The sequence below is a fragment of the Perognathus longimembris genome, chromosome 11 (assembly GCF_023159225.1).
Source record: "Perognathus longimembris pacificus isolate PPM17 chromosome 11, ASM2315922v1, whole genome shotgun sequence".
Lineage (NCBI taxonomy): Eukaryota > Metazoa > Chordata > Mammalia > Rodentia > Heteromyidae > Perognathus > Perognathus longimembris.
Window position 1 is genome coordinate 43,044,438 of NC_063171.1, and position 22,675 is coordinate 43,067,112.

At 45.0% G+C, this 22,675-nt stretch overlaps 1 protein-coding gene across 2 annotated transcripts in view; it reads right to left on the reverse strand.

Moving 5' to 3' along the window:
* The window catches only part of Snx27 (sorting nexin 27), a 79,836-nt gene extending 75,213 nt beyond the window's left edge, over positions 1 to 4,623 (reverse strand). The window contains exon 1 of one of the 2 annotated variants that reach the window (XM_048358133.1): positions 4,152 to 4,623. In XM_048358133.1, the coding sequence (XP_048214090.1) occupies positions 4,152 to 4,474 (323 nt within the window). In that variant the 5' untranslated portion in view covers positions 4,475 to 4,623. The remainder of the gene's footprint in view (positions 1 to 4,151) is intronic. The other variant, XM_048358132.1, reaches the window with a different exon arrangement.
* Positions 4,624 to 22,675: the final 18,052 nt, after the last annotated feature.

Sequence of the window (22,675 nt, forward strand, 5' to 3'; positions counted from 1 at the left end):
TTCCAATAAATGAAAACTGGAATAAAACAATTTGTCCACATAGGAAAAGAATTTAAAATAGGGAAAAAGCCAGAAGTGGCACTGTGACTCAAGTGGTAGAATGCTAGCCTTGAGCACAATGAGCCTCAGGAACAGGGCCCAGCCCAAGTAAAAAACTATGGATCCCTAACTTGAAACCTACTTGACACTTCATCGAAAAGTTTTTCTGGGACAACAAATTAAGTAAATAAGTTCTTAACTTAAGAATTGGAGTGACAGATAAATATAAAAGCTTTCAAAAATTAAAGAGACGGGGCTGGGGATATGGCCTAGTGGCAAGAGTGCCTGCCTCATATACATGAGGCCCTGGGTTCAATTCCCCAGCACCACATATATAGAAAATGGCCAGAAGTGGCTCTGTGGCTCAAGTGGCAGAGTGCTAGCCTTGAGCAAAAAGAAGCTAGGGACAGTGCTCAGGCCCTGAGTTCACGGCCTAGGACTGGCCAAAAAAAAAAAAAAAAAAATTAAAGAGAGGGTTGGGAATGTGGCTTAGTGGTAAAGTGCTTGCCTAGCATGCATGAAGCCCTGGGTTTGATTCCTCAGCACCACATAAAAAGCTAGAAGTGGTGCTGTGGCTCTAGTAGTAGATATCTAGCCTTGAGCAAAAAGAAGTTCAGAGGGGCTGGGAACATGGCATAGTGGCAAGAGTGCTTGACTCATATACATGAAGCCCTGGGTTCGATTCCCCAGCACCACATATATAGAAAATGGCCAGAAGTGGTGCTGTGGCTCAAGTGGCAGAGTGCTAGCCTTGAGCAAAGAGAAGCCAGGGACAGTGCTTAGGCCTAGGACTGGCAAAAAAAAAAAAAATTAGAAGAGATTTTGGAAATATCTAGAGAATGCTCTCAGAAAATCAGCATCAATCAAATCGAAGTAAGTTGACGGCACAAAAAGAATCACGTCTAGGGGCTGGGAATATGGCCTAGTGGCAAGAGTGCTTGCCTCGTATACATGAGGCCCTGGGTTCTATTCCACAGCACCACATATACAGAAAATGACCAGAAGTGGCGCTGTGGCTCAAGTGGCAGAGTGCTAGCCTTGAGCAAAAAAGAAGCCAGGGACAGTGCTCAGGCCCTAAGTTCATGGCCCAGGACTGGCCGAAAAAAAAAAAAAAAAGGAATCACGTCTATTTGATAGCTGATTTCCTCCTCTTACTTGACACACTAAGAAGGGTGTGAGGATAGAGAAAGAATCTGTACAGCTGAGGTTCAAAATTTACAAACTGGGCTGAGAATACGGCCTAGTGGTAAAGTGCTCACCTCGTATACATGAAACCCTGGGTTTAATTCCTCAGCACCACATATATAGAAAAAGCCAGAAATGACGCTGTGGCTCAAGTGGTAGAGTGCTAGCCTTTAGCAAAAAGAAGCCAGAGGGCTGGGGATATGGCCTAGTGGCAAGAGTGCTTGCCTCGTATACATGAGGCCCTGGGTTCGATTCCCCAGCACCACATATACAGAAAATGGCCAGAAGTGGCGCTGTGGCTCAAGTGGCAGAGTGCTAGCCTTGAGCAAGAAGAAGCCAGGGACAGTGCTCAGGCCCTGAGTCCAAGCCCCAGGACTGGCAAAAAAAAAGAAGCAGCCAGGGACAGTGCTCAGGCTCTGAGTCCCAAGCCCTAGGACTGGCAAAAAAAAAATAAAACAAACAAAATTTACCAACTAGTTCAACTTTGGGTTACAACTGTCAACTAATACCACTACAGTACTGTAGAAGTTTCAAAGCCTTTGGATATCAGAATACTTATAGTTGAAAGGCTTACAAAACCAAAATTGTTGATCATCACAACCTTCCAAAAAGGTCACCTAGGTAAAGTGTTTTGTTTTGCTTTGTTTTTCCTGCCCTCCAAAACAAAATTCTCTCCTCACCACTAAAGACATTCCAAAAAGAAAAAAATCTTCTAGCTATCCAGCTTAGATCTTAGATCTGAAACAAGTCCTTCTATCTGTCTTTACAAGATCACCTGAAGTCTCCTTTACAGTATCTAGTTTACTGCTAAGTTCTGCTTTAGAAACCACAGTAAAAGCAAAAGCTACCAACCATATTTTTGTCATATACACATAGTAGATCACATTAGCTTTAATCTCCTAGAGAATTATTTTAGTTTTGTGCTAGAGTAAGTAACTTTATAATAAATTTATAAGGTCATATTTTCACTTTAAGTCTAAAAATGAACAGCTGGATCCAAAGTTAACTTCCAAAGGATCCTTACCCTTTGATATGACAGCTACAAAAGCTATTATCAGAAAACACCAGACATTGATTTTGCATTAATCTAGAAAGAATGTGATCAGGTGCCCAGGTACAAGAAATCAAAAAGTCCTTACAGTATCCTGTATCTGTAAACTCTACCCCCCCCACACACACACACAAAAAAAGACAAAAGAATGTACCACCAAGGAATACCAGAAACAGCACATCATACATAATGAGAATTGAAAGAATCTGCTTACAGAAAGGACAGAAACAGAGGTAACAGACAGTACAAGAAATGTTCCCAAGGCCTAACATATGAAACTATAACCTCTCTGTACATCACTTTGACAATAAATAAGAAAAAAAAAGGACAGAAACAAATTGTAATATCTCCAAATATATGAGTGAGTTTCTTGAAGTGAAAGGGATAAGAAAACAGAATGAGTGGATAGCAGAGTAAGACTGTGGAGAAAGACAGAGGGCACAAGATGAACAAGAAGTGGTGGACTCTTCCATAAGGCCAGACTTTCAAGATATCATCCTCCTTGCAAACCCTCAGGTGTTTTACAAGACACAGATTGACAGTTCTGGAAATTTCCATTAAAATACACGTTTATATACATATTCATATTCACACGCACATATTAAAGCTTCATATGGGCAAATACCATCATGGAGAAAGAGTAAGGGAGAAAAACACATAACACGGTACAGATGCAGTAATATAAGAGAAATACAAAACTGAAGGAGAATCGAAAGAGCTATATCACCCACAACCACTATATGAATTGTAATACAAAGTATAAAATTATATAGATTAAGGGTAGTGAAGGAAGCCTGCATAGAAACTGCAAGACCAGGCAGCATCCCAGGAGCGTTAGAGGATGTGATGGGGGAAGTCAGGTTGAGTAATATGATGGTCCCAGGACCAACACTGCAGCAGGGGTAGGTGGGCTGCAACAGCAGGAACCTTAAAAAGAGAAGGGAAAGCAATCTACAGGAGGGGGAAAAAAGATACGGTGACATGGAGTAGGAGAAATAATGGAGTTGGACATCCTGCTTTAAAAACAGTGCAGATGTCAAAAGAGCTAAAAGGAAATTGTAGTTTGGGGATAAGTAGGAGCTAGAAGGGCTCTACCATAAACCTGACGCAAAGTTAAGTGTGAATATGGCTCAGGAGTGAAGACAAGGGCCAGAACAGGGATGCCCTGAGAGGGATATGTTGAGTGAGACACCAAATTCGAAATCAAAGTGTAATATCCAAATTACGGAGGAAACTATACTATCGGACCCGACCCCGCCAAGAGGTAGGCAAGGGTCCGAAAAGAAGGCATACTCTTGAGGGTATAAAAAGAAAAAGGAAGGGAAGGACAAGAAGTGGATGTTAAAAATATAAGGAGTACAGAGCCGTAAGGGAAAGGGTAACCAAGGGAAGAAAAAGGAGTGGAGTGGGTAGGGATGGTGTTTCCGGAGGGAAAGTGAGAGCACACCACAGGTCCTGCTTCAGTCTAGAGGACAGAAGGGGCAGTCTACAGGGACCGAGGGGAGTGGCGGAGAACAGGAAACTGATGCTAAAGGAACTTGGGGAGGACCCAGTACTGCCTGGGGTCAGGAAAGGAGATGCCGTTCCGAGGGTGGAAGACGAGGGGTAGTGAGTGAGCGGCAGAATCCCGCGTGTCAAAGGGGGGGGAGGGGGAGCACATCCTAATGCAAGGGGGCAGGGGCTTAAAAAAATAACTGAGGGCCGGGCTTACAAGCGAGCCTGCAGGAAGGGAAGTGGGAGTCGCCGAAAGCGGCCGGGGGAGGGGGGGAGGGAAGGAGGCGGCGGGGCCCTAGGCCTAAAGGGGGCGGGGGTCCCTGAGGCCCGCGCGAGGCCGGGGTGACAGGCAGAGCGGGGCGGCGGCGGCCGCGATACTCACACCTCCAGGATGCGGTCCCCTTTGCGCACCCCGGCCCGGTCGGCCGCCCCTCCAGGCAGCACGGCGCTCACATGCTGCAGCGGCGCGTACAGCTCCCCGTTGATGCTCCGCAGTTGCCCGCCCTCGCTCACTTGGCCCCGCACGTTGAAGCCATAGCCGGATTCGGACTTGACGATGCGCACGACCCGGGGGCCGCCGCCTCCCCCGCCGCCGTTCCCGGCGCAATGGAGCCCGGACCCTCCGCCGCCGCCGCCGCCGCCGCCGCCACCTCCGTTCCTGTGAGGGGCTGAGGGGTGAATCCCTTCCCCGTCCTCGTCCGCCATCTTGCGAGCAAGCAAGCTGTACCCCCGCCCCCCCCCCCACGCCTCCACTCCTCCCGGAGCGCGCTCGCCCTTCACGGCAGCCGCGCGACCCCCGGCGCGCGCGCCCGCTCCGCTGGCCTCGGAAAGTCGGCCCCGGTGCTGCCGGCCGGCGAAAGAGGAGCAAGGGGGGCGGGGGGAAGCGAACGGTTGTGCCCCCGCGAGGCCTTCTGGGAGATGTAGTTCCGGGCTGTGTGGCCGGGCAGAGCCTGAGCCTGCGACGTGCGCAAAGCTTGCTGGTAACTGTAGTTTATCACTCTTAGGAAGTTCATCAGTTGAATGTTATCAAACTCACCTGCTGTGTCTTACTGTAGGTTCCACAGCTGAAGCATGAGAGTTTCCTCCTTTTTCCCTTCATTTCATAACCATTAAGAACAATAATGTTGGGGCTGGGGATATAGCCTAGTGGCAAGAGTGCCTGCCTCGGATAGACGAGGCCCTAGGTTCGATTCCCCAGCACCACATATACAGAAAACGGCCAGAAGCGGCGCTGTGGCTCAAGTGGCAGAGTGCTAGCCTTGAGCGGGAAGAAGCCAGGGACAGTGCTCAGGCCCTGAGTCCAAGGCCCAGGACTGGCCAAAAAAAAAAAAAAAAAAAAAAGAACAATAATGTTGGGGGCTGGGAATATGGCCTAGTGGTAAAGTGCTCGCCTCATATACATGAAGCCCTGGGTTCAATTCCTCAGCACCACATATATTTATATATATATAATATAGATATAATATATATATAAAGCCAGAAGTGGGCTGGGGATATGGGCTAGTGGCAAGAGCGCTTGCCTCGTATACTTGAAGCCCTAGGTTCGATTCCCCAACACCACACATACAGAAAACGGCCAGAAGTGGCGCTGTGGCTCAAGTGGCAGAGTGCTAGCCTTGAGCAAAAAGGAAGCCAGGGACAGTGCTCAGGCCCTGAGTCCAAGCCCCAGGACTGGCCAAAAAAATAATAATAATGTTGGCTGGATAAGGGTGTAACTCAGAGGTTGTCTGCTTGTTAAGCAGCATATGCCTAATTAGCCTTGGGTTCAATCCCCAGCACCAAAAAATAAATAAAATATTAGGGTTAGCTGGGTACCGGTGGCTCACACCTGTAATCCTAGCTACTCAAGAGGTTGAGATTTGAGAATCACAGTTCAAAGCCAGCCAGGGCAGAAAAATCCCTGAGACACTTATCTCCGGTTAAAACAGGAAGAAGTCATGTGGATATATGGCTCAAGTGGTAGACCACTAGCTTTAAGCACAGAGGAGCTCAGAGACAACGGCCAGGCCTAGAGTTCAAGCTTTAGGACTAGCATGCACACACACACACACACACACACACACACACACAAAATAAAAATATTAGGGTTAGCTGATGCCTGTGGTTCAACACAATATTAAATTTGTTCAGTAAAGGGCTAAATAAATTTCATTTTATCTGATGGCCCAACAACCTAGTAAGACAACAGGATTGAAAAATCAGTTTCCTATTTCACATATTAGGAAAGAGAACCTTAGAACACTCAAAGTCAATAGCAATTAAGTAACAAGAACTAGGGCTTGGCATTTTTACGCAACTTTCTTTTCATGTATTGCAGCTACATAAAAACTATTTCCCCAGCTATGCAAAAAAGCATACGTGGAGAGGAAACTACAGTCTCTGACTTAAAAGTGGATATTAGAATGGTGAAGTAATTTCAATTGAGCAGTAATTTTGAAGTTACAGTTACTTCAAATTTATTTTGTTTTCCCCCAATAACATGATAGAATTATTTGCAAATGGCAGCCATTGATGTGATTAGCTCCCTACCAAAACAGACATGGACACTGTAAAGAGTAACAAGTACAAAAATGACAATAACTAACGTAAGCAATTTACTACTCCATCCGGGCATTTGATTTTTCCCAACTTTTAAGGCTACAAATTATTGTTAATGCTTCTAGTAACAAAATTCTTGGATCTGAGACCAAGGACTATTACTCAGGACACAGGAAATGTGAACTTCTCCATATTTGTACCAGTTCCTCTTACCTCCCTCAACCCAAGTACCTCAAGGATAAAACACAAAGGCTCGGGCTGGGAATATGGCCTAGTGGCAAGAGCACTTGCCTCATATACATGAAGCCCTGGGTTCGATTCCCCAGCACCACATATATAGAAAACGGCCAGAAGTGGCGCTGTGGCTCAAGTGGCAGAGTGCTAGCCTTGAGCAAAAGGAAGCCAGGGACAGTGCTCAGGCCCTGAGTCCAAGGCCCAGGACTGGCCAAAAAAAAAAAAAAAAAAAACACAAAGGCTCAAATAAATCTTGGGTGTTTGGTGAATTTGTACAGAGGAGGGCAATGAACTTAGAGAAGCTGCTACATTGCAGTAAGTAAACCTGTTCTTTTTCCTGAGGAGACATCCCTCCATCTCTCAAGGTTGCTTGCTACAAAACAACCCCACAACCTTAAGAAATGACACAGATAAAGAGCTGGGAATGTGGCTTAGCTGTAGAATGCATGCCTAGCATGCATGAAGCCCTGGGTTCAATTCCTTAGCACCACATAAACAAAAAAGGCCAGAAGTGGTGCTGTGGCTCAAGAGGTAGAGTGCTAGCCTTGAGCAAAAAGAAGCCAGGGACAGCTCAGGCCCTGAGTTCAAGCCCCATGACTGGCAAAAAAAAAAAAAAAAAAAAAAAGTTAAGCAAGAGTGCAAGGCCCCGAATTCAAGCTCTAGTACCAGTACACACACACACACACACACCAGTTAGGACCTTGCATTCTTGGCATACACAGGAAAATGAGGAAAAGCACAAAGGGCTCCCTTTCTTAACATTACTACCTGCCAAATACCACTTTAAACGCTTACATCTCTATCTCGGTAAACCTTTAAACACTATATGTCCCTAATTTTACAGATGACTAAAAATGTATAGGGAGGGCTAGGAAGATGGCCTAGGGGTAGAGTGCTTGCCTCGTATACACAAAGCCCTGGGTTCGATTCCTCAGCACCACATATATAGAAAAAGCCAGAAGTGGCACTGTGGCTCAAGTGATAGAATGCTAGCCTTGAGCAAAAAGAAGCCAGGGACGATGCTCAGGCCCTGAGTTCAAGCCCCAGGACTGGCACAAAACAGAACAAGCAAAAAAAAAAATGTATAGGGAAATTGCACAATTAAAAAGTAATGAACCCAGAAATAGAACTGATGACTTACAAAATCGATGAGCAACCTTCTGAAAGAATTCAGGAGCTAGGTTAAGAACCTCCAGGAATTGCTAGTGGTGGGGATCAAATAAAAGGATTAAGAGATCTCACAAAATATAGGATGAGGATACAAAGTTATTACAACCATAACATTAAAACAAAATGTAGAGCCAGAGCTGGGTACCAGTAGCTCACACCTGTAATCCTAGCTACTCAGGATAGCTACTCAGGAAACTGAGATCTGAGGATCAGGGTTTGAAGCCAGCCCAGGCAGAAAAGTCCCTGTGAGAATCTTATTTCCAATTAACAGCTCAAAAACCAGAAGTGGTGCTGTGGTCCAAAGTGGTAGAGAATTAGGCTTGAGCAAAAGAGTTCAGTAATAGTACCTCAATTAAAGCCCCAAAATGGGGAGGGGGGAAAGGGGGGAGGAGTGGGAGTGGGAGCAAGAGAGAGTGCCAGACACTGGTGGCTCATGCCTGTAATCCTAACTACTCAGGTAGTTGAGATCTGAGGATTGCAGTTTGAAGCCTGTCTGGGCAGAAAGTTTCTGTGAGACTTTTTTTTTCAATTGTTATTATAGACTTGATATACAGAGGGGTTACAGTTACATAAATTAGGTAATGAGTAATGAGTACAATTCTTTTTGAATCACGTCTCCCCTTCTGTTGCTCTTTCCTGGTTTTTCCCTCCCATCTGCACCCACAAGATGTAGCTGTAGACTCTTATCTCCAACTAACCACTCAGAAAACTGGAGGTGGAGCTGTGGCTCAAAGTGTCTGTAGAGCACTAGCCTTTAGTAAAAGAGCTCAGGAACAGTGCCCAGGCCCTGAGTGTAAGAGCCACAACCGACCAAAAGAAAAAGTAACTTACTTTACAACAATGCTAATAAAGAATCTTGATCAGTTATACAAATACTGAAATGATAAAGTTGTGAGAATTTTGCTCCTACATCAGTGGCTCACACCTGTAATCCTAGCTACTCAGGAAGTGAAGAGCCAAGGAAAGAGGTTTAAAGCCAGGCAGGGCAGGAAGGTCAGTGAGATTTTTATCTTCAATAACCAGCAAAGAGAGGAAAATGGAGATGTGGCTCAAGTGATAGAATCCTAACCTTGAGTGAAAAAAGATAAGGGACAAAGTCTAGGCCCTGAGTTCAATTCCCAATGCTAGCACACATGCATATACAAAGAAATAATTTTACTCTAAATTAAGGGTTGGGGACATGGCTCAAGTGTTAGAGTGCTTGCCTAACAAAACACAGACCTGGAGTACAATTCCTAATATCACACCCAAAAAAGTTTTTTCACTTCAAAATAATAATGGTATTTGGTTTCAACCTGAATCATTTAGTTTGGACTGAATTCTGGATAGGGAAGAGACTTATACAAAAGGTGTTAGAGAAAGACAGCATTTGCTATAAGAGATTGTCTTTGTTTCATTTGCTTGTTTAATAAAAATTAGCTTAATGCCTGCTCTGTTCTAGGCTCTGCAATAGTGGCTAGAGATGGAGAGTTCATTGAGATCATAGGGAAGGTGGCTTAGCGGTAGAGTGCTTGCTTAGCATGCATGAAGTTCTGGGTTCAACTCCTCAGTACTACATAAACAGAAAAAGCTGGAAGTGGCACTGTGGCTCAAGTGGTAAAGCCTTGAGCAAAAGAAGCTCAGGAACAGTACCCAGGCCCTGTGTTCAAGTTCCAGAACTTGTACAAAAAATGAACAGTAGTGCAAGATCAAAGTTACAAATGCACATGGCTCCAGAAGTTCACTTCCAGGACTTTAGTGCTACACTTGACAATGATATTTTTTTTGCAAAATGAATTTTTTTGTTTTTAAGTTCAATCACTGCAGTGTTGTTGCTATTCACAAAAGATTGGAAGCAACCTAATAGTCCTTGGTTACGTTATGACACATCCACAATGGATTCACTCTAGACAAAGACTCTTTCTACATTGCAATGAAATGATCTCATGGAGGGCTGGATGTAGCTCAGTGGCAAAGTGCTTGCCTTGCAAGTGTAACATCCTGGGTTCGATCCCCAGTACCAAAAAAAGAGACACACACACACACAAAAAAAAGGAAATGATCCCATGGAGACTACATAGTTAAGTGAGAGGAGGGTTCCATGCTGATTTCGGAACACAGTACCATTTGTGTATAGAAGAGGAAATGTAGCCCAGCATCAGAGGCTCACACTGGTAATCCTAGCTACTCAGGAGGCTGAGATCTGAGGCTTCAAAACCAGCCCTGGCAAGAAAGTAGGCAAGATTCTTATCTCCAATTAATTACAAAAAGAGAGAAAAAGTAAAGAAGCCAGAAATGGCACTGTAGCTCAAAGTGGTAAAGTATTAGCCTTAGGCACAAAAGCTTAGGGATAGTACATGGGCTCTGAGTTCAATCCTCAGGACCGGCACAAAAAGAAAAAAGAGGTATTGTATATAATTGTGCTGTTAGAAATACCACAAGAAGCGTGCCTGCATTCCCAGGACTCAGGAAGCAGTGGTAGAAGGATGGAGAGTTCAGAGTATGCCTGGGCTACGTAGTGAGTTGGAAGGACACCTAAACTGTATATCAAGACTTTGTCTTAAGGGAAAAAAAAAGGGGGGTGGTGGTGTTTGTTTTGCACAAGAAAATAACATTGACTGATACCAGGGAGGTTGACTGGAGCAGAGACAAGACTTTATTCTCTAACTTCTGAATTTTTAGTTAGATAAGTATGTTGCCTATTTAAAAAATAACTAAAATATTCAGGAAGGATCAGACTGAAAGAAAATGTCAAGAGATCAGAACTAGAAAATAAAATAATAACATTACTATTATAAACAACTCCCAGTCGAGCTGGGCACCTGTGGCTCATACCTGTAATCCTAGCTACTCAGGAGGCTGAGATCTATGGTTCATGGTTTGAAGTCAGTCCAGGCAAGCAAATCTGAGACATTCTCCAATTAACCAACAAAAAGAGCTCTCGCCTCAAGCAACACACACACACACACACACTTAAGCAAGAGAGTGAGGCCCTGAGTTTAAGCCCTAGTATAGACATCAAAATTAAAAAGGAACTCATAGGCTGGGCACTGGTAGCTCACACCTGTAATCCTAGCTACTCAGGAAGCTGAGACCTGAGGATCGCAGGAAAATCTGTGAGATTCTTATCTCCAATAACCTACCAAAAAAGGCTGGAAGTGGAGCTGTTGCTCATAGAGTGCTATCTAGCCTTGAGCATAAAGAAGCTCAGGGATAGTACCCAAACCCTGAGTTCAAGCCGGGACCAGAATTTTTTTTAATGAACTCACAGTTTAGCAGGAAATAGTGTTAGGAAAATGGAGGAGAACGGAAAAGGAATAGGCGGGACTTGATCCTCAACAGGTGAGGACTGTTTATTGAGGAACAGCAAGAGGCACAGACCTTCCTGGGGGTTTGGAGGTTGTGCTCCCAACTGGTTTTGGAGTAGGCTTATATAGGGCTTAACAAGGAAATAGAAAACAGAAAGTGGGTGATGTCCTTGGCCAGCCCCACAGTGGAATGCTCCACTTGGGGTGAGGGGCTTTTGTCCTTTGGGGACCAAGGGTAGTGTTGTTGGCCCGGCCCAGATTCAAACTGCCTGCTGACAGGCATGTGATCAAGCCTGTTGTCTTGCCTGACCTTGGGAATGAGGCAAGACTCAATCCTTCAAATAGAAGAAAAACAAGGATTACAGTGCTGCATGATGCAAGCTGGAACAGAGGCCTATGCAAGCTGCTAAAGACCACCTAACGAAGCCCCCCTAGCATCCAGAGGGTGTTAAGAGGGTGCAGGATGGGGGAAGCTAAATCACATGTTATAGAGGAGAAGATTTAGCAAGACAGAGGGGAATGGTGATGGAAGGACATTTCTGACAAAGGACCAGCATATACTAAACACAGAGATCTGGAAGAACATAGTGTAGTGTGAGAGGCCAGGAAATAGCCCGGAAACCGCCAGATCTTAGAGGGCTTCAGTTACTGAGAACCATGCCCAGACACTTCCATTTCCTGCTTAAAAAGGTAGGGGCCTCTGGCCAGGCGCCAGTGGCTCACACCTGTAACCCTAGCTACTTAGGAGGCTGAGATCTGAGGATCGTGGTTTAAAGCCAGCATGGGGAGTATAAAGCTATCCCAGGCAGGAAAGTCCATGAGACTCTTATCTCCAATTAACCTCAAAAAAACTGGAAGTGAGGGGCTGGGAATATGGCCTAGTGATAAAGTGCTTGCCTCGTATACATGAAGCCCTGGGTTCGATTCCTCAGCACCACATATACAGAAAAAGCCAGAAGTGGCACTGTGGCTCAAGTGGCAGAGTGCTAGCCTTGAGCAAAAAGAAGCCAGGGACAGTGCTCAGGCCCTGAGTCCACGCCCCAGGTCTGGCAACAAAAACAAAACAAATAAACAAAAAGAACTGGAAGTGGCGCTGTGGCTCAAAGTGGTAGCATACTAGCCTTGGGCTGAAGAGCTTAGGGACAGTGTCTAGGCCCAGAGTTCAAGCCCCATAACAGACGACAAAAAAAAAAAGGTAGGGGCTTCTGAATACAATTTTTTTTCCAATCTTGGGCTCGAACTCAGGGCCTGAGCACTGTCTCTGGCTTCTTTTTGCTCAAGGCTAGCACTCTACCACGTGAGCCACAGTGCCACTTCTGGCCATTTTCTATATATGTGGTGCTGGGGAATTGAACCCAGGGCTTCATGTATATGAGGCAAGCACTCTTGCCACTAAGCCATATTTCCAGCCCCTCTGAATACAATTAAGCAGAGTAGCAGGGTTATCCAATTTGTATTTTAGAAAAGTTCACTCTGTAGGACATATAGAGAAAGAAGGAGCTGAGATAGAAAGATGGGTTGAGAAATGACTGCAGTGATTTGGGTGAGAATTAATGAGATCCAAACTAGGGCAGTAGCAGTGGGAATACAAGGAGGGGGACACACAGGAAAGGAAGGACTTGTGGCCACTGGGAAGGTGTGAAGAGGCAGAGAGGAAGGAATGATGTCAGAATCATGTATTCTCCAAGACAAGTCATGTAAAAAAAGAGGTGTGCAAGGGAAAGTAGTTAAGTTTAGTTTGGGGCCTAGTTGATTCCAGAAGCTTGTGGGAGGTCCAAGAGGAATGGTTCAGTAATTGGTTGGACAGATAAATCTGGTGTTGGAGAGAGGAGCCTGGGCCAGAACCCAGATGTGAGAGCTATTGGTTCCAGTGGGTAGCAGATTAGAGCAGCAACTGAGTTAGAAGCTATAGTGAGTTAAGAGGTGTGCCAAGGAACCTCCCACCACCCCTATTTAGAAGACTCCAAGAGGAGGGAGACTGAGTGAGAGACCTGGGGGCCTACAGAGAGGAGGGGGTCTTGGAAGTCAGCAAAACTGCCTTCGGAAATAGGACCTGGATCATCTTGAGTACTTCCCCACTCAAAGCTTGTTGGGTCAACACAGTAACAATGTAAATAGAAATATCCAGCAGAAACCAGACTCAGATAACCAGCAGGCCCCAATCCCACAGCTAGTTAATAGCAAAACTGAACTTTGAGCCCAAATGCTCAGACAGCAGCACAAGGACCCTCTCCACTACCTAGCTTCCTTTTGTTAAATACGGAAGTTCCTCCTGGCTTTTGTGTTTTGCACATCAGCAGGTTCCAATACCTTGTTGAAAGGAAATGCCTACACCAAAAGGTGGAAATCCCACCTGCGCACTTTGGCATCTATAGTGCTTTATGTTCTACCACTTTTCATGGTGTGTGTGTGTGTGTGTGTGTGTGTGTGTGTGTGTGTGTGTGTGTGTGTGTTCCATTCCTGGGGCCTAGGCTTAGAGCTCTACCACTTTGAGCCACAGCTCCATTTCCAGCTTTTTGGTAGTTCATTTGAAGGGAAGGGCTTAAGGACTTTCTTGGCTTTAAACGGAGATTCTCAGATCTCATGCCCTTGAGTAGCTAGGATTACAGGCATGAGCCACTAGTGCCATGCTTGCCTCTTCTCTTTCCTGCGTTGCTGTATGAATTCTACCCAGCTTTCACGCCCTCACTGCAGTCCCTCCATCAGGCCTCCTGAGGATTACAGGTCACTTAGCTATCTCTCGCTTCTAAAGTCCTCAAGCAAATACTGATTCAGGTGACCTCCAATGAGTCAGGCTCTTGTGTAAACCTTTTTTGAAGGTGAGTGGAACCTGTGACTTGTTTGTAGACAATAAGTTGTGGCAAAGGAGATGATGTGTCACTCACAAACTCAGCAGTGAGATTGCCCTGTTGGCCTTGAGGAAATTGTCATACTGAGAGTTGCCTAGGGAGATAGCCACATGGCAGAAAACCACAGGGGCCTCAAGGAGCTAAGAATGGCTCCCGGGGACACAAGAAGTTGGGGCCCTCAACTCTATACACCCTTAAGAAATTCTGCCAACCACCCTGTGAATTAAGGCCAACACCTTGTATCTTGTGAAACCTAAGCAGAGAGTTAAGCTGAGCCTCAACACCAACTGTGAGATCATGATTGTGTAGTGTTTTGTGTGTGTATGTTTTATTTTATTTTATTTTTTTGAGGTGAAGGGGTTGAGTTGTTGTTTTTTTTTTTTTGCATTACAGGAGTTTGAATCACAGTTCCATGTTTGTTATGGATGCACTCTACCCTAGACCATTTTTGTTTTTGTCAACTCATTTTTCAGACAAAGTCTTGCATTATATTTCCCCAGGCTAGCCTATGCTTCCTGTGTAACTGAGATTACAACTGTGACCCAACGTGCTTGGCTTGTATATTGAGATGGAATTTCACCAAGTCTTCACCCAGGTTAGCAATGAACCTAAATCTTCTCAATCTCTGCTCTTGAGTAGCTGGATTGCCACCATCCCCCAGTACTGGGGTTTGAATTCACAGCCTCAGACTTGCTGGGCTTGCTTGATATACTGGTGCTATACCCCTTGAGTCATGCCTCTAATCCTGCTTTTTGCTGGTTATTTTAGAGACAGAGTAGACTTTGGCCTGGCTAACTTTGAACCAAGATCCTCTGAATCTCTGCTTCCTGAGTAGTTAGGATTATAGGTATGAGCAACTGGTGCCCAGCTCTGTGAGCATTTATTTATATCAGCTTGTTTTGTAACTTAGTTCTCTGTCAATGGTCTGTTGAATTTTATTCTGTTGAATTCTGTCCTATTTCCTATTCTTGCAGTGTTTCAAAGCCATTTACCTGGTTGTCCTCAAACCACATACTTACTTGTCTTCTACTTTGTCACATACTACCTCTCTGAGAGTTTCTAGGTTTCCTATTAGAGAGAAAAGTTTTCTGGCTTTGATAACCACCCTGGCTTGCCTTATTTCCTCATCACACCTCATGCTTGATGTGCAAGCACTCTAGCACTTGAACCGTGCTCCTGACTCTTTTCTTTAGGTTGTCTTTCAGGAAGAGACTCACTTTTACTGGGGCTAACCTAGAGCCATCATCCTTCCTACTCCCAGCCCTAAGATGTAATTTTTCACTACCTTCTTTGCTTTAACTCCGTAGGCAATTGTCTTTATTAGTAATGTCTTTCTCCATTTTTTGTGAGTTTTTTTTTCAGTATCTTCCCCCCCCCCCTTTTTGTTTTGTGCAAATACTAGGGCTTGAATGCAGGGCCTAGGAGCTGTCCTTGAGCTTTTATTTGCTCAAGGCTAGCATTCTACCACTTGAGATCTCAGCCTTGTGAGTAGCTAGGATTACAGGCATGCGCCATCAACTCCTGGCTTGGGCACTCCCACCCCCCATCTTTAAAAAAAATTGAAACAATGGTTTTATTGCTGAAGTACAGACAAATTTATGCCACTAGAGCAGAGGCTGTGGACAACTCACATTTCTTGTATTTCCAATTAGAGGAGAGGACCCAATCGGTCTTATAATACTGAGCCAATTGGTAAATACAGTTTTCTGTCAGAATCAGATGGAAATTAGCATCTTTTTTTTTTTTTTTTTTTTTTGTCTGTCATGGGGCTTGAAGGCTAGCTAGCGCTCTACCACTTGAGCCACAGTGCTACTTAGGGTTTTTGTTTTTGTTTTTGTTTTTTGGTGGTTAATTGGAGATAAGAGACTCACAGACTTTCCTGCCCAAGCTGACTGACTTTGTACTGCCCTGGCTAGCTTTGAACCATAATCCTCAGATCTCAGTCTCCTGAGTAGTTAGGATTACAGGTGTGAACCACTGGCACTGGCAGAATTTAGCATCTTTATCTTTTCTATGCCTCTCAAGATGCTTACTGACAGCAACTGCCTTTTTAAGTAGATGATAGAGAGCCTCAGGAAGATTGGGAGCAAATCCTTTAGACTTGGGGATTTTCTTTTTGTTTTATTTATTTTTTTGCCAGTCCTGGGGCTTGAACTCAGGGCCTGAGCACTGTCCCTGGCTTCTTTGTGCTCAAGGCTACCACTCAAGGCTAGGGCTCTGCTAGGGCTACCACTTGAGCCACAGCGCCACTTCTGGCTTTTTCTATATATGTGGTGCTGGGGAATCGAACCCAGGGCTTCATGTATACAAGGCAAGCACTCTACCACTAGGCCACATTACCAGCCCAGACTTTCTTCTTCTTCTTTTTTTTTTTTTTTTTTTTTTTGTCGATCCTGGGGCTTGAGCTCAGGGCATGGATGCTGTTCCTGACTTCTCCTGCTCATGGACTTGAGGATTTTCAAGATTTTTTGCCTGTTGTAAAATGTACTTGTGCAACGCTGTGTGAGTCAGTCAGGATCACACTGATTTGCCAGGGAGTCAGGCCCTTCTTGGGGAGTTTGTAAATCTTCTTCGTGGCTTCAGAACTTCAGCTAGGTAGGAATACTCACTATGGCTATAGGGCAGAGCCAAATGGCACAGGCCCTTCCTTGGAGCCTGCATGATACCAATGATGGCCCGGGTCTAGCAGCAAGGAGCTCTGCCCCCCCCCCCCACTTTTTTTTAAACTCAAAACCAGACTCAACTTTCCAGGGATCCTTTTCTCTTAGAAATGACCTCCTAGAGCCAACAAAATACAATAGGTCAGGAGACTTTATAACAAAAATATTGACAAGGTGTCTACATTGTTAACATCATCCAATGGGAAATGGTATGAGACTTGGATCTGGGGGGGGGGCACGCGCGTGTGCATGCACATGTGCACATGCTCTGGTATGTGCTGGGGCCTGAGCGCTGTCGTTGGAACTTTTTTGCTTAAGGCTATCACTCTACTGCTTACAGCTTATTTGGTGGTTTATTAGAGATGAAAGTCTCATTGACTTTCCTGGCTTCAAACCTTGATCCTCAGATCTCAGCCTCCTGAGTAGCTAGGATGACAGGCCTGAACTGAAGGGGGGAATGAAGGTTAGGGTGAACCCCATTTTCAGGCAGCCCCCGTTTTGTTATCTGTTTAAACTATGAGCAAACCCAGGGCAAGTTTATTAGGGCCCAGCCGGTCAAGAACTCTAACTGCCTGGGAATGCTTAACTCTAACCGCCCCCAGAATGCCTCGAGCCCTGAGCCAATCAGATTTGTACTCGTATCCTAATCTTGCTTGAACACCTGATTGCTGTAACTTTGGTTTTTGCCTTTATAAGCCCTGTGTAATCGCAGCTCGAGGCTGCCTCCTAACCTCTGCTGTGTTGGTGGGTAGGACAAGGCCTGGGCTGCAGCCCCACTTGAATAAAGTCTTGCCTTGCTATTGCATTTTGGAATGTCTGAGTCTCGGTGGCCTTCTTGGTGGTCATTTCGCGACTTGGCATAACATGAACCACAAGCCTCCAGCCAAGATTTAGGTGTTCTTCATGTGTTTCAGTTTAGCTATAATCTCTAACGTGTTGTTGTTGTTTTCCCCAGTCCTGGGGCTTGAACTCAGGGCCTGAGCACTGTACTGTCCCTGAGCTTCTTTTGTTCAAGGCTAGCACTCTACCACTTGAGCCATAACACCACTTCCAGCTTTTTCTGTTTATGTGGTACTGAGGAATCGAACCCAGGGCTTCATGCATTCTAGGCCAACACTCTACCACTAAGCCACATTCCCAGAACCTAATATGTCATTTAGGATGTTATGGATGTAAAGATAGAAAATTCAAAAGTAGTTTTATTAAGAAGAAAGCTTATTATTTCACATAGTAGCAAGACTACAAGGAGGGGAGGAGTGTCCCAGAGTCAGTGGACTGAGCTGCTATGTGTACAAAAGATCCAGATTCCTTTCATCTCTCACCTCTGCCACCTTCAGCACAGCATCTAAACTACTGAGTTAACTCTTCTCATGGTGGCAAAATGACTGCTACCACTGGCATTCTCCAATACACAGGGCCACAATACTGGGAAGTAGAAAACAGGCAGTTTGCTAGGCTCTAGTGGCTCAAGTTTGTAGTCCTAGCTACTCAGGAGGCTGAGATCTGAGGATCACAGTTCGAAGTCAGCCCAGGCAGGAGAAAGTCTGAAACTCATCTCCAATTAGCCAGAATACTAGAAGTGCAGCTGTGGCTCAAAGTGGTAGAGCCCTAGCCTTGAACACAAAAGCTCTGGGATAGCACCTAGGTTCTGAGTTCAAATCCCAGGACCGGGGAAGGGGAAGGAGAGAGAGAGAATATTAGATTTTTGTAAAACATTAATCAAAGTAATTTAATGAAAACTCTGTGACCCCTCTTGGGCATCTACCCAGTTTATTACAAGTCAGGATACCATACAGACACTTGCCATTCTGTGTTCATTGCTTCACTATTCACAATAGCCAAGTTATGGAAACAGCTCAGATGCCCTACAACAGATGAGTGGATCAAAAAGAATGTGGATATATACATAATGGGATTTTACTCATCCATTAGAAAGAATAATATGTCATTTACAGGGAAATGGATTGACCTATAACAAATCATGGTAGGTGAGGTAAGCCAAGGTTAGAGAAGACAAATGGCACATGCTTTTTCTCATATGTGGAAGCTAGATCTAAAATGTAATTGAGCATGATGACCTATAGGGGAATGTAGGCATTCACACACACAGAGACTAAAGGAAGATACCCTTAGGGGAGGAACACAAAGGTGTAACTCCTCTGAACATTTAAAATAATATTTATGGAAATCAACTCCAGAAAATGGAAACATAAGTTTTTGTTGTTCTTGTTGTTGTTATGATGTTAGTGGTGATGCTTGTTTTTGCTTTTTTTTTTCTTTTTCTTTTAGGGGGCAAAGGGGGGATGCACAGAAAAGGAGGGAAGAAGAGTGAACAAATGCAATCATGCTATTCACTATACACTGTGTGGAAAAATGACCTGTGTAACTTGTGGGCAAGAATGGGAGGGAGAAACTGGGGGAAAGTAAAGGAAGGGATGACACTGCCCCAAAGGAATGACTCATTACCCAACTTATGTACAACTTCTGTACAACACCTTAGCAATAACAACATTATTTTTTTTTTTAAATCAGTGGCCCTTCTCTGACCACCATATGTGAGCTGCTCTGATCTGCCTTGCCTTTCCTGTTGTGATGGACTGACACCTCTGAAACTGTGGGCCAAAATAAATCTTTCCTTCTTAAAAAAAAAATCAGTGGGGCTGGGGATATAGCCTAGTGGCAAGAGTGCCTGCCTCAGATACACGAGGCCCTAGGTTCGATTCCCCAGCACCACATATACAGAAAACGGCCAGAAGTGGCGCTGTGGCTCAAGTGGCAGAGTGCTAGCCTTGAGCGGGAAGAAGCCAGGGACAGTGCTCAGGCCCTGAGTCCAAGGCCCAGCACTGGCCAAAAAAAAAAAAAAAAAAAAAAATCAGTGAGGCAATGCTACAATATGGAAGCATAATGTTAAAAGAAAGAATGCAGTCCTAAAAAGACAAATATTGTAGTGTGTGTGTGTGTGTGTGTGTGTATGTAAGTATGTACATACTGAGGCTTGAACTCAGGGCCTGGGCACTGTCCCTATTCTTTTATGCCCTTGTGTTCTAGTCTTCTTCCAATACAGCTAGCTGTTCTCATATCCACACCAAGAGCCATTGGGACAGCAGAGGCAGAGAAGAAGATGAGACGCTAGACAGAAGTACAAAGCCTCAGGGTTGGTAGCTCCCATAAAGTCTGTTTACTGACAACTCCTGTGCACGAATCTCACAGATGTCTGTAGATGAGGCAAAGCTGGAAGAGGCCGGGAAGCATCTATCCAGCCCCAACTCCCATTCATGCAGGGCCAGGTCACTCCAGCTGAACCTACCGAAGCCTCAACCTAGACCCAAGGCCCAGAGCTGGCCAAGAGGACTATCCATTTCCATTCCAGAAACTTAGAACCAGAGGCCATGTAGTCATACCGAACATGCTCACTCCAGATAATTTTTCTGAAAAATATCATAATTATAAAACCCTTCAACACAAAGCACCACTCTCTTAAAAACTCATGCCCTACAATGTGGTCATAGTCTCAGAAAATTTCTCCTTACATGTCAATCTCCTGTAATTATAATACATTCTAAACAGTTGCCATCAATTTTTGTGTTTGGAGACAGAGGTTCACCAGGTAGGCAGCCTCAAACCTGCGATCCTCCCACTTCAACCGCCTGAGAGCCGAGATTAAGAGTGTGTGACACCCAGCCCATCTGCCATCAGTTGTGAATAATGTCTGCCCTCCACCATATAAATATTAAATATTCAGTTCAGTTCTTTACATTTAGATCTGGATGCCTGGCAAGGGCCCCAGGGCTCTTGACAGGAAAGATTTATCTTTCCTTTAGATATCGTGGTCAGTCACCTGCTAAAACACCTAACTGGTAACAGAGAAAGAGAATTCCATTCTGTTCTTCCAGCCCTGATAAAGTACCCACAATCCACCAGGCACAGAGATAATTAACCCCAGTCCTTTAGGAATTCTCAGGTCTGGGGAGAGGCAGACATGAAAACAAACACATCCTAGACAGTGTGATGTTTTATCCCAGGTGCCGTGGGAGCGCTGGGAGGGATGATTAACACTGCCTTGGGATTCCCAGAGAGTCAGAGGAGGCTGACACCAAACAGTATCATCTCAGCCAGGTTAAGAAGAATAACTAAAATCTCCCCAAAAGGCCAAGGCCAGGAAAAGAAATCCAGGCAGGAGGAACCACATGGGGAAAGGCAGCGGGATGAGGAAGGACACAGTATGGCTCCCAAGCCACCAGCAAAATAGCAGAGGTCCGGAGAGGAAGTGGAGTAAGGCAAAGGACAGTGTAATCCCAACCCGACCTTCCTCCCACTGTACCCTGGGGGGAGTGGGGTAATGGACAGCAGCCAGAGCTCAGCAGCTAGAGCTCTACAGCCGCTACACAAGCAGCCTTTTTTTGCGGGGGGAGAGGAGGATCACATTGTTCTGTCTACTCTGTGGGTGCTGCTGGTGTTCTGCAAGGTTATAATCTAATGGAAGCTGTCAAGGAATCCAATCCTTCTATATTTGAAAAGGCCCTAGAACAGGTTATCCGAGCCGCAGGCAGCTGAGATCATCTAAACCATGATTACTGCTGACTGGAATTCAGAAGAACCTGGTATTTGAAAGAAGAGGAAACTGGGACTCAGAGAAGTAAAGGGACCATCCAAACTCACACAGCGGGATAAGACAGGCCAGCACCCCTCCCTCCCAATCACCCATGTTGTGCTTCTTCCTTTTTCCTCTGGTGAAGCTCATGTTGGTGTTCTTTATCCAGTGGACACATGTTAATTCTGGTTATTTCATGCTCTCCAGAAAATATGACCTTGGCAGAACATTCTGGAAATTCTGAAAACTTTCAGAACCAACTCTTTCCTGAGTAAGGGCTTATTAAAAACATGAGCAAAATGAACTGGCGCTTCTCAAATAACTCTAGGAAAAGCTGATCACACCATAGAAAATGAGTTGGGTTTTTTGGGGTTTTTTTTTTTTGACCAGTCCTGGGCCTTGGACTCAGGGCCTGAGCACTGTCCCTGGCTTCTTTTTGCTCAAGGCTAGCACTCTGCCACTTGAGCCACAGCACCACTTCTGGCCGTTTTCTGTATATGTAGTGCTGGGGAATTGAACCCAGGGCTTCATGTATACAAGGCAAGCACTCTTGCCACTAGGCCATATCCCCAGCCCAGAAAATGAGTTTTAAAAATCATCTTTCAGGGGGCTGGGGATACGGCCTAGTGGCAAGAGTGACTGCCTCATATACATGAGGCCCTGGGTTCGATTCCCCAGCACCACATATACAGAAAATGGCCAGAAGTGGCGCTGTGGCTCAAGTGGCAGGGTGCTAGCCTTGAGCAAAAAGAAGCCAGGGACAGTGCTCAGGCCCTGAGTCCAAAGCCCCAGGACTGGCCAAAAAAAAAAAGAAAAAAAAGAAAAAAATCATCTTTCAGGGGTTGAGAATGTGGCTTAGTGGTAGAGTGCTTGCCTAGCGTGCATGAAGCTCTGGGTTTAATTCCTCAGCACCACATATATAGAAAAAGCGGAAGTGGCACTGTGGCTCAAGTGGTAGAGTGCTAGCCTTGAGTAAAAAAGAAGCCAGGGACACTGCTCAAGCCCTGAGTTCAAGCCCCAGGACTGGCAAAAAAAAAAAATCTTTCAGACTCTCAAAAATGTTTCCAGTTCATAAAATGCTCCCAGAGCTCTGCCTCTGATAATAAGAGCTGTGGGCAACCAAAACTAGGACAGGGAATACATTTTCGCTTTTCCATAAAATATTTACTTTCCCAGAATCCAATTTATTTTCAGGACTGGTCTTTACCTTTCTGGTTTCAGACCTAATTTTCAAAACCACTCCCTCATTACACCCTAATCTGGCTGGCTGTCTTTTGCTAAAAAATGAAGTTGGTACTTATGAAAACTCCAGAGACCCATATGTGATGTGGGGCCTGTAAGAGCCACCTGTCCAGGTGCTTAAGGGCCTGCTGCCCTCTAGTGGTTACAATCTGGGGGTGCAGTAATACCTCCACTTGGCAAAAGAAAAATAGCTTTTTTTTTTTTTTTTTTCCCCCAGGCTCATAGGTTGACTAAATGAGTTCAGAAAGCAGTCTTTCCCCACAAGACTCAATACAATTTTAGAACTTAAAGAGACTTTAGTCAAACTCTGGCCACATACCCTTAGAGATAAAAAG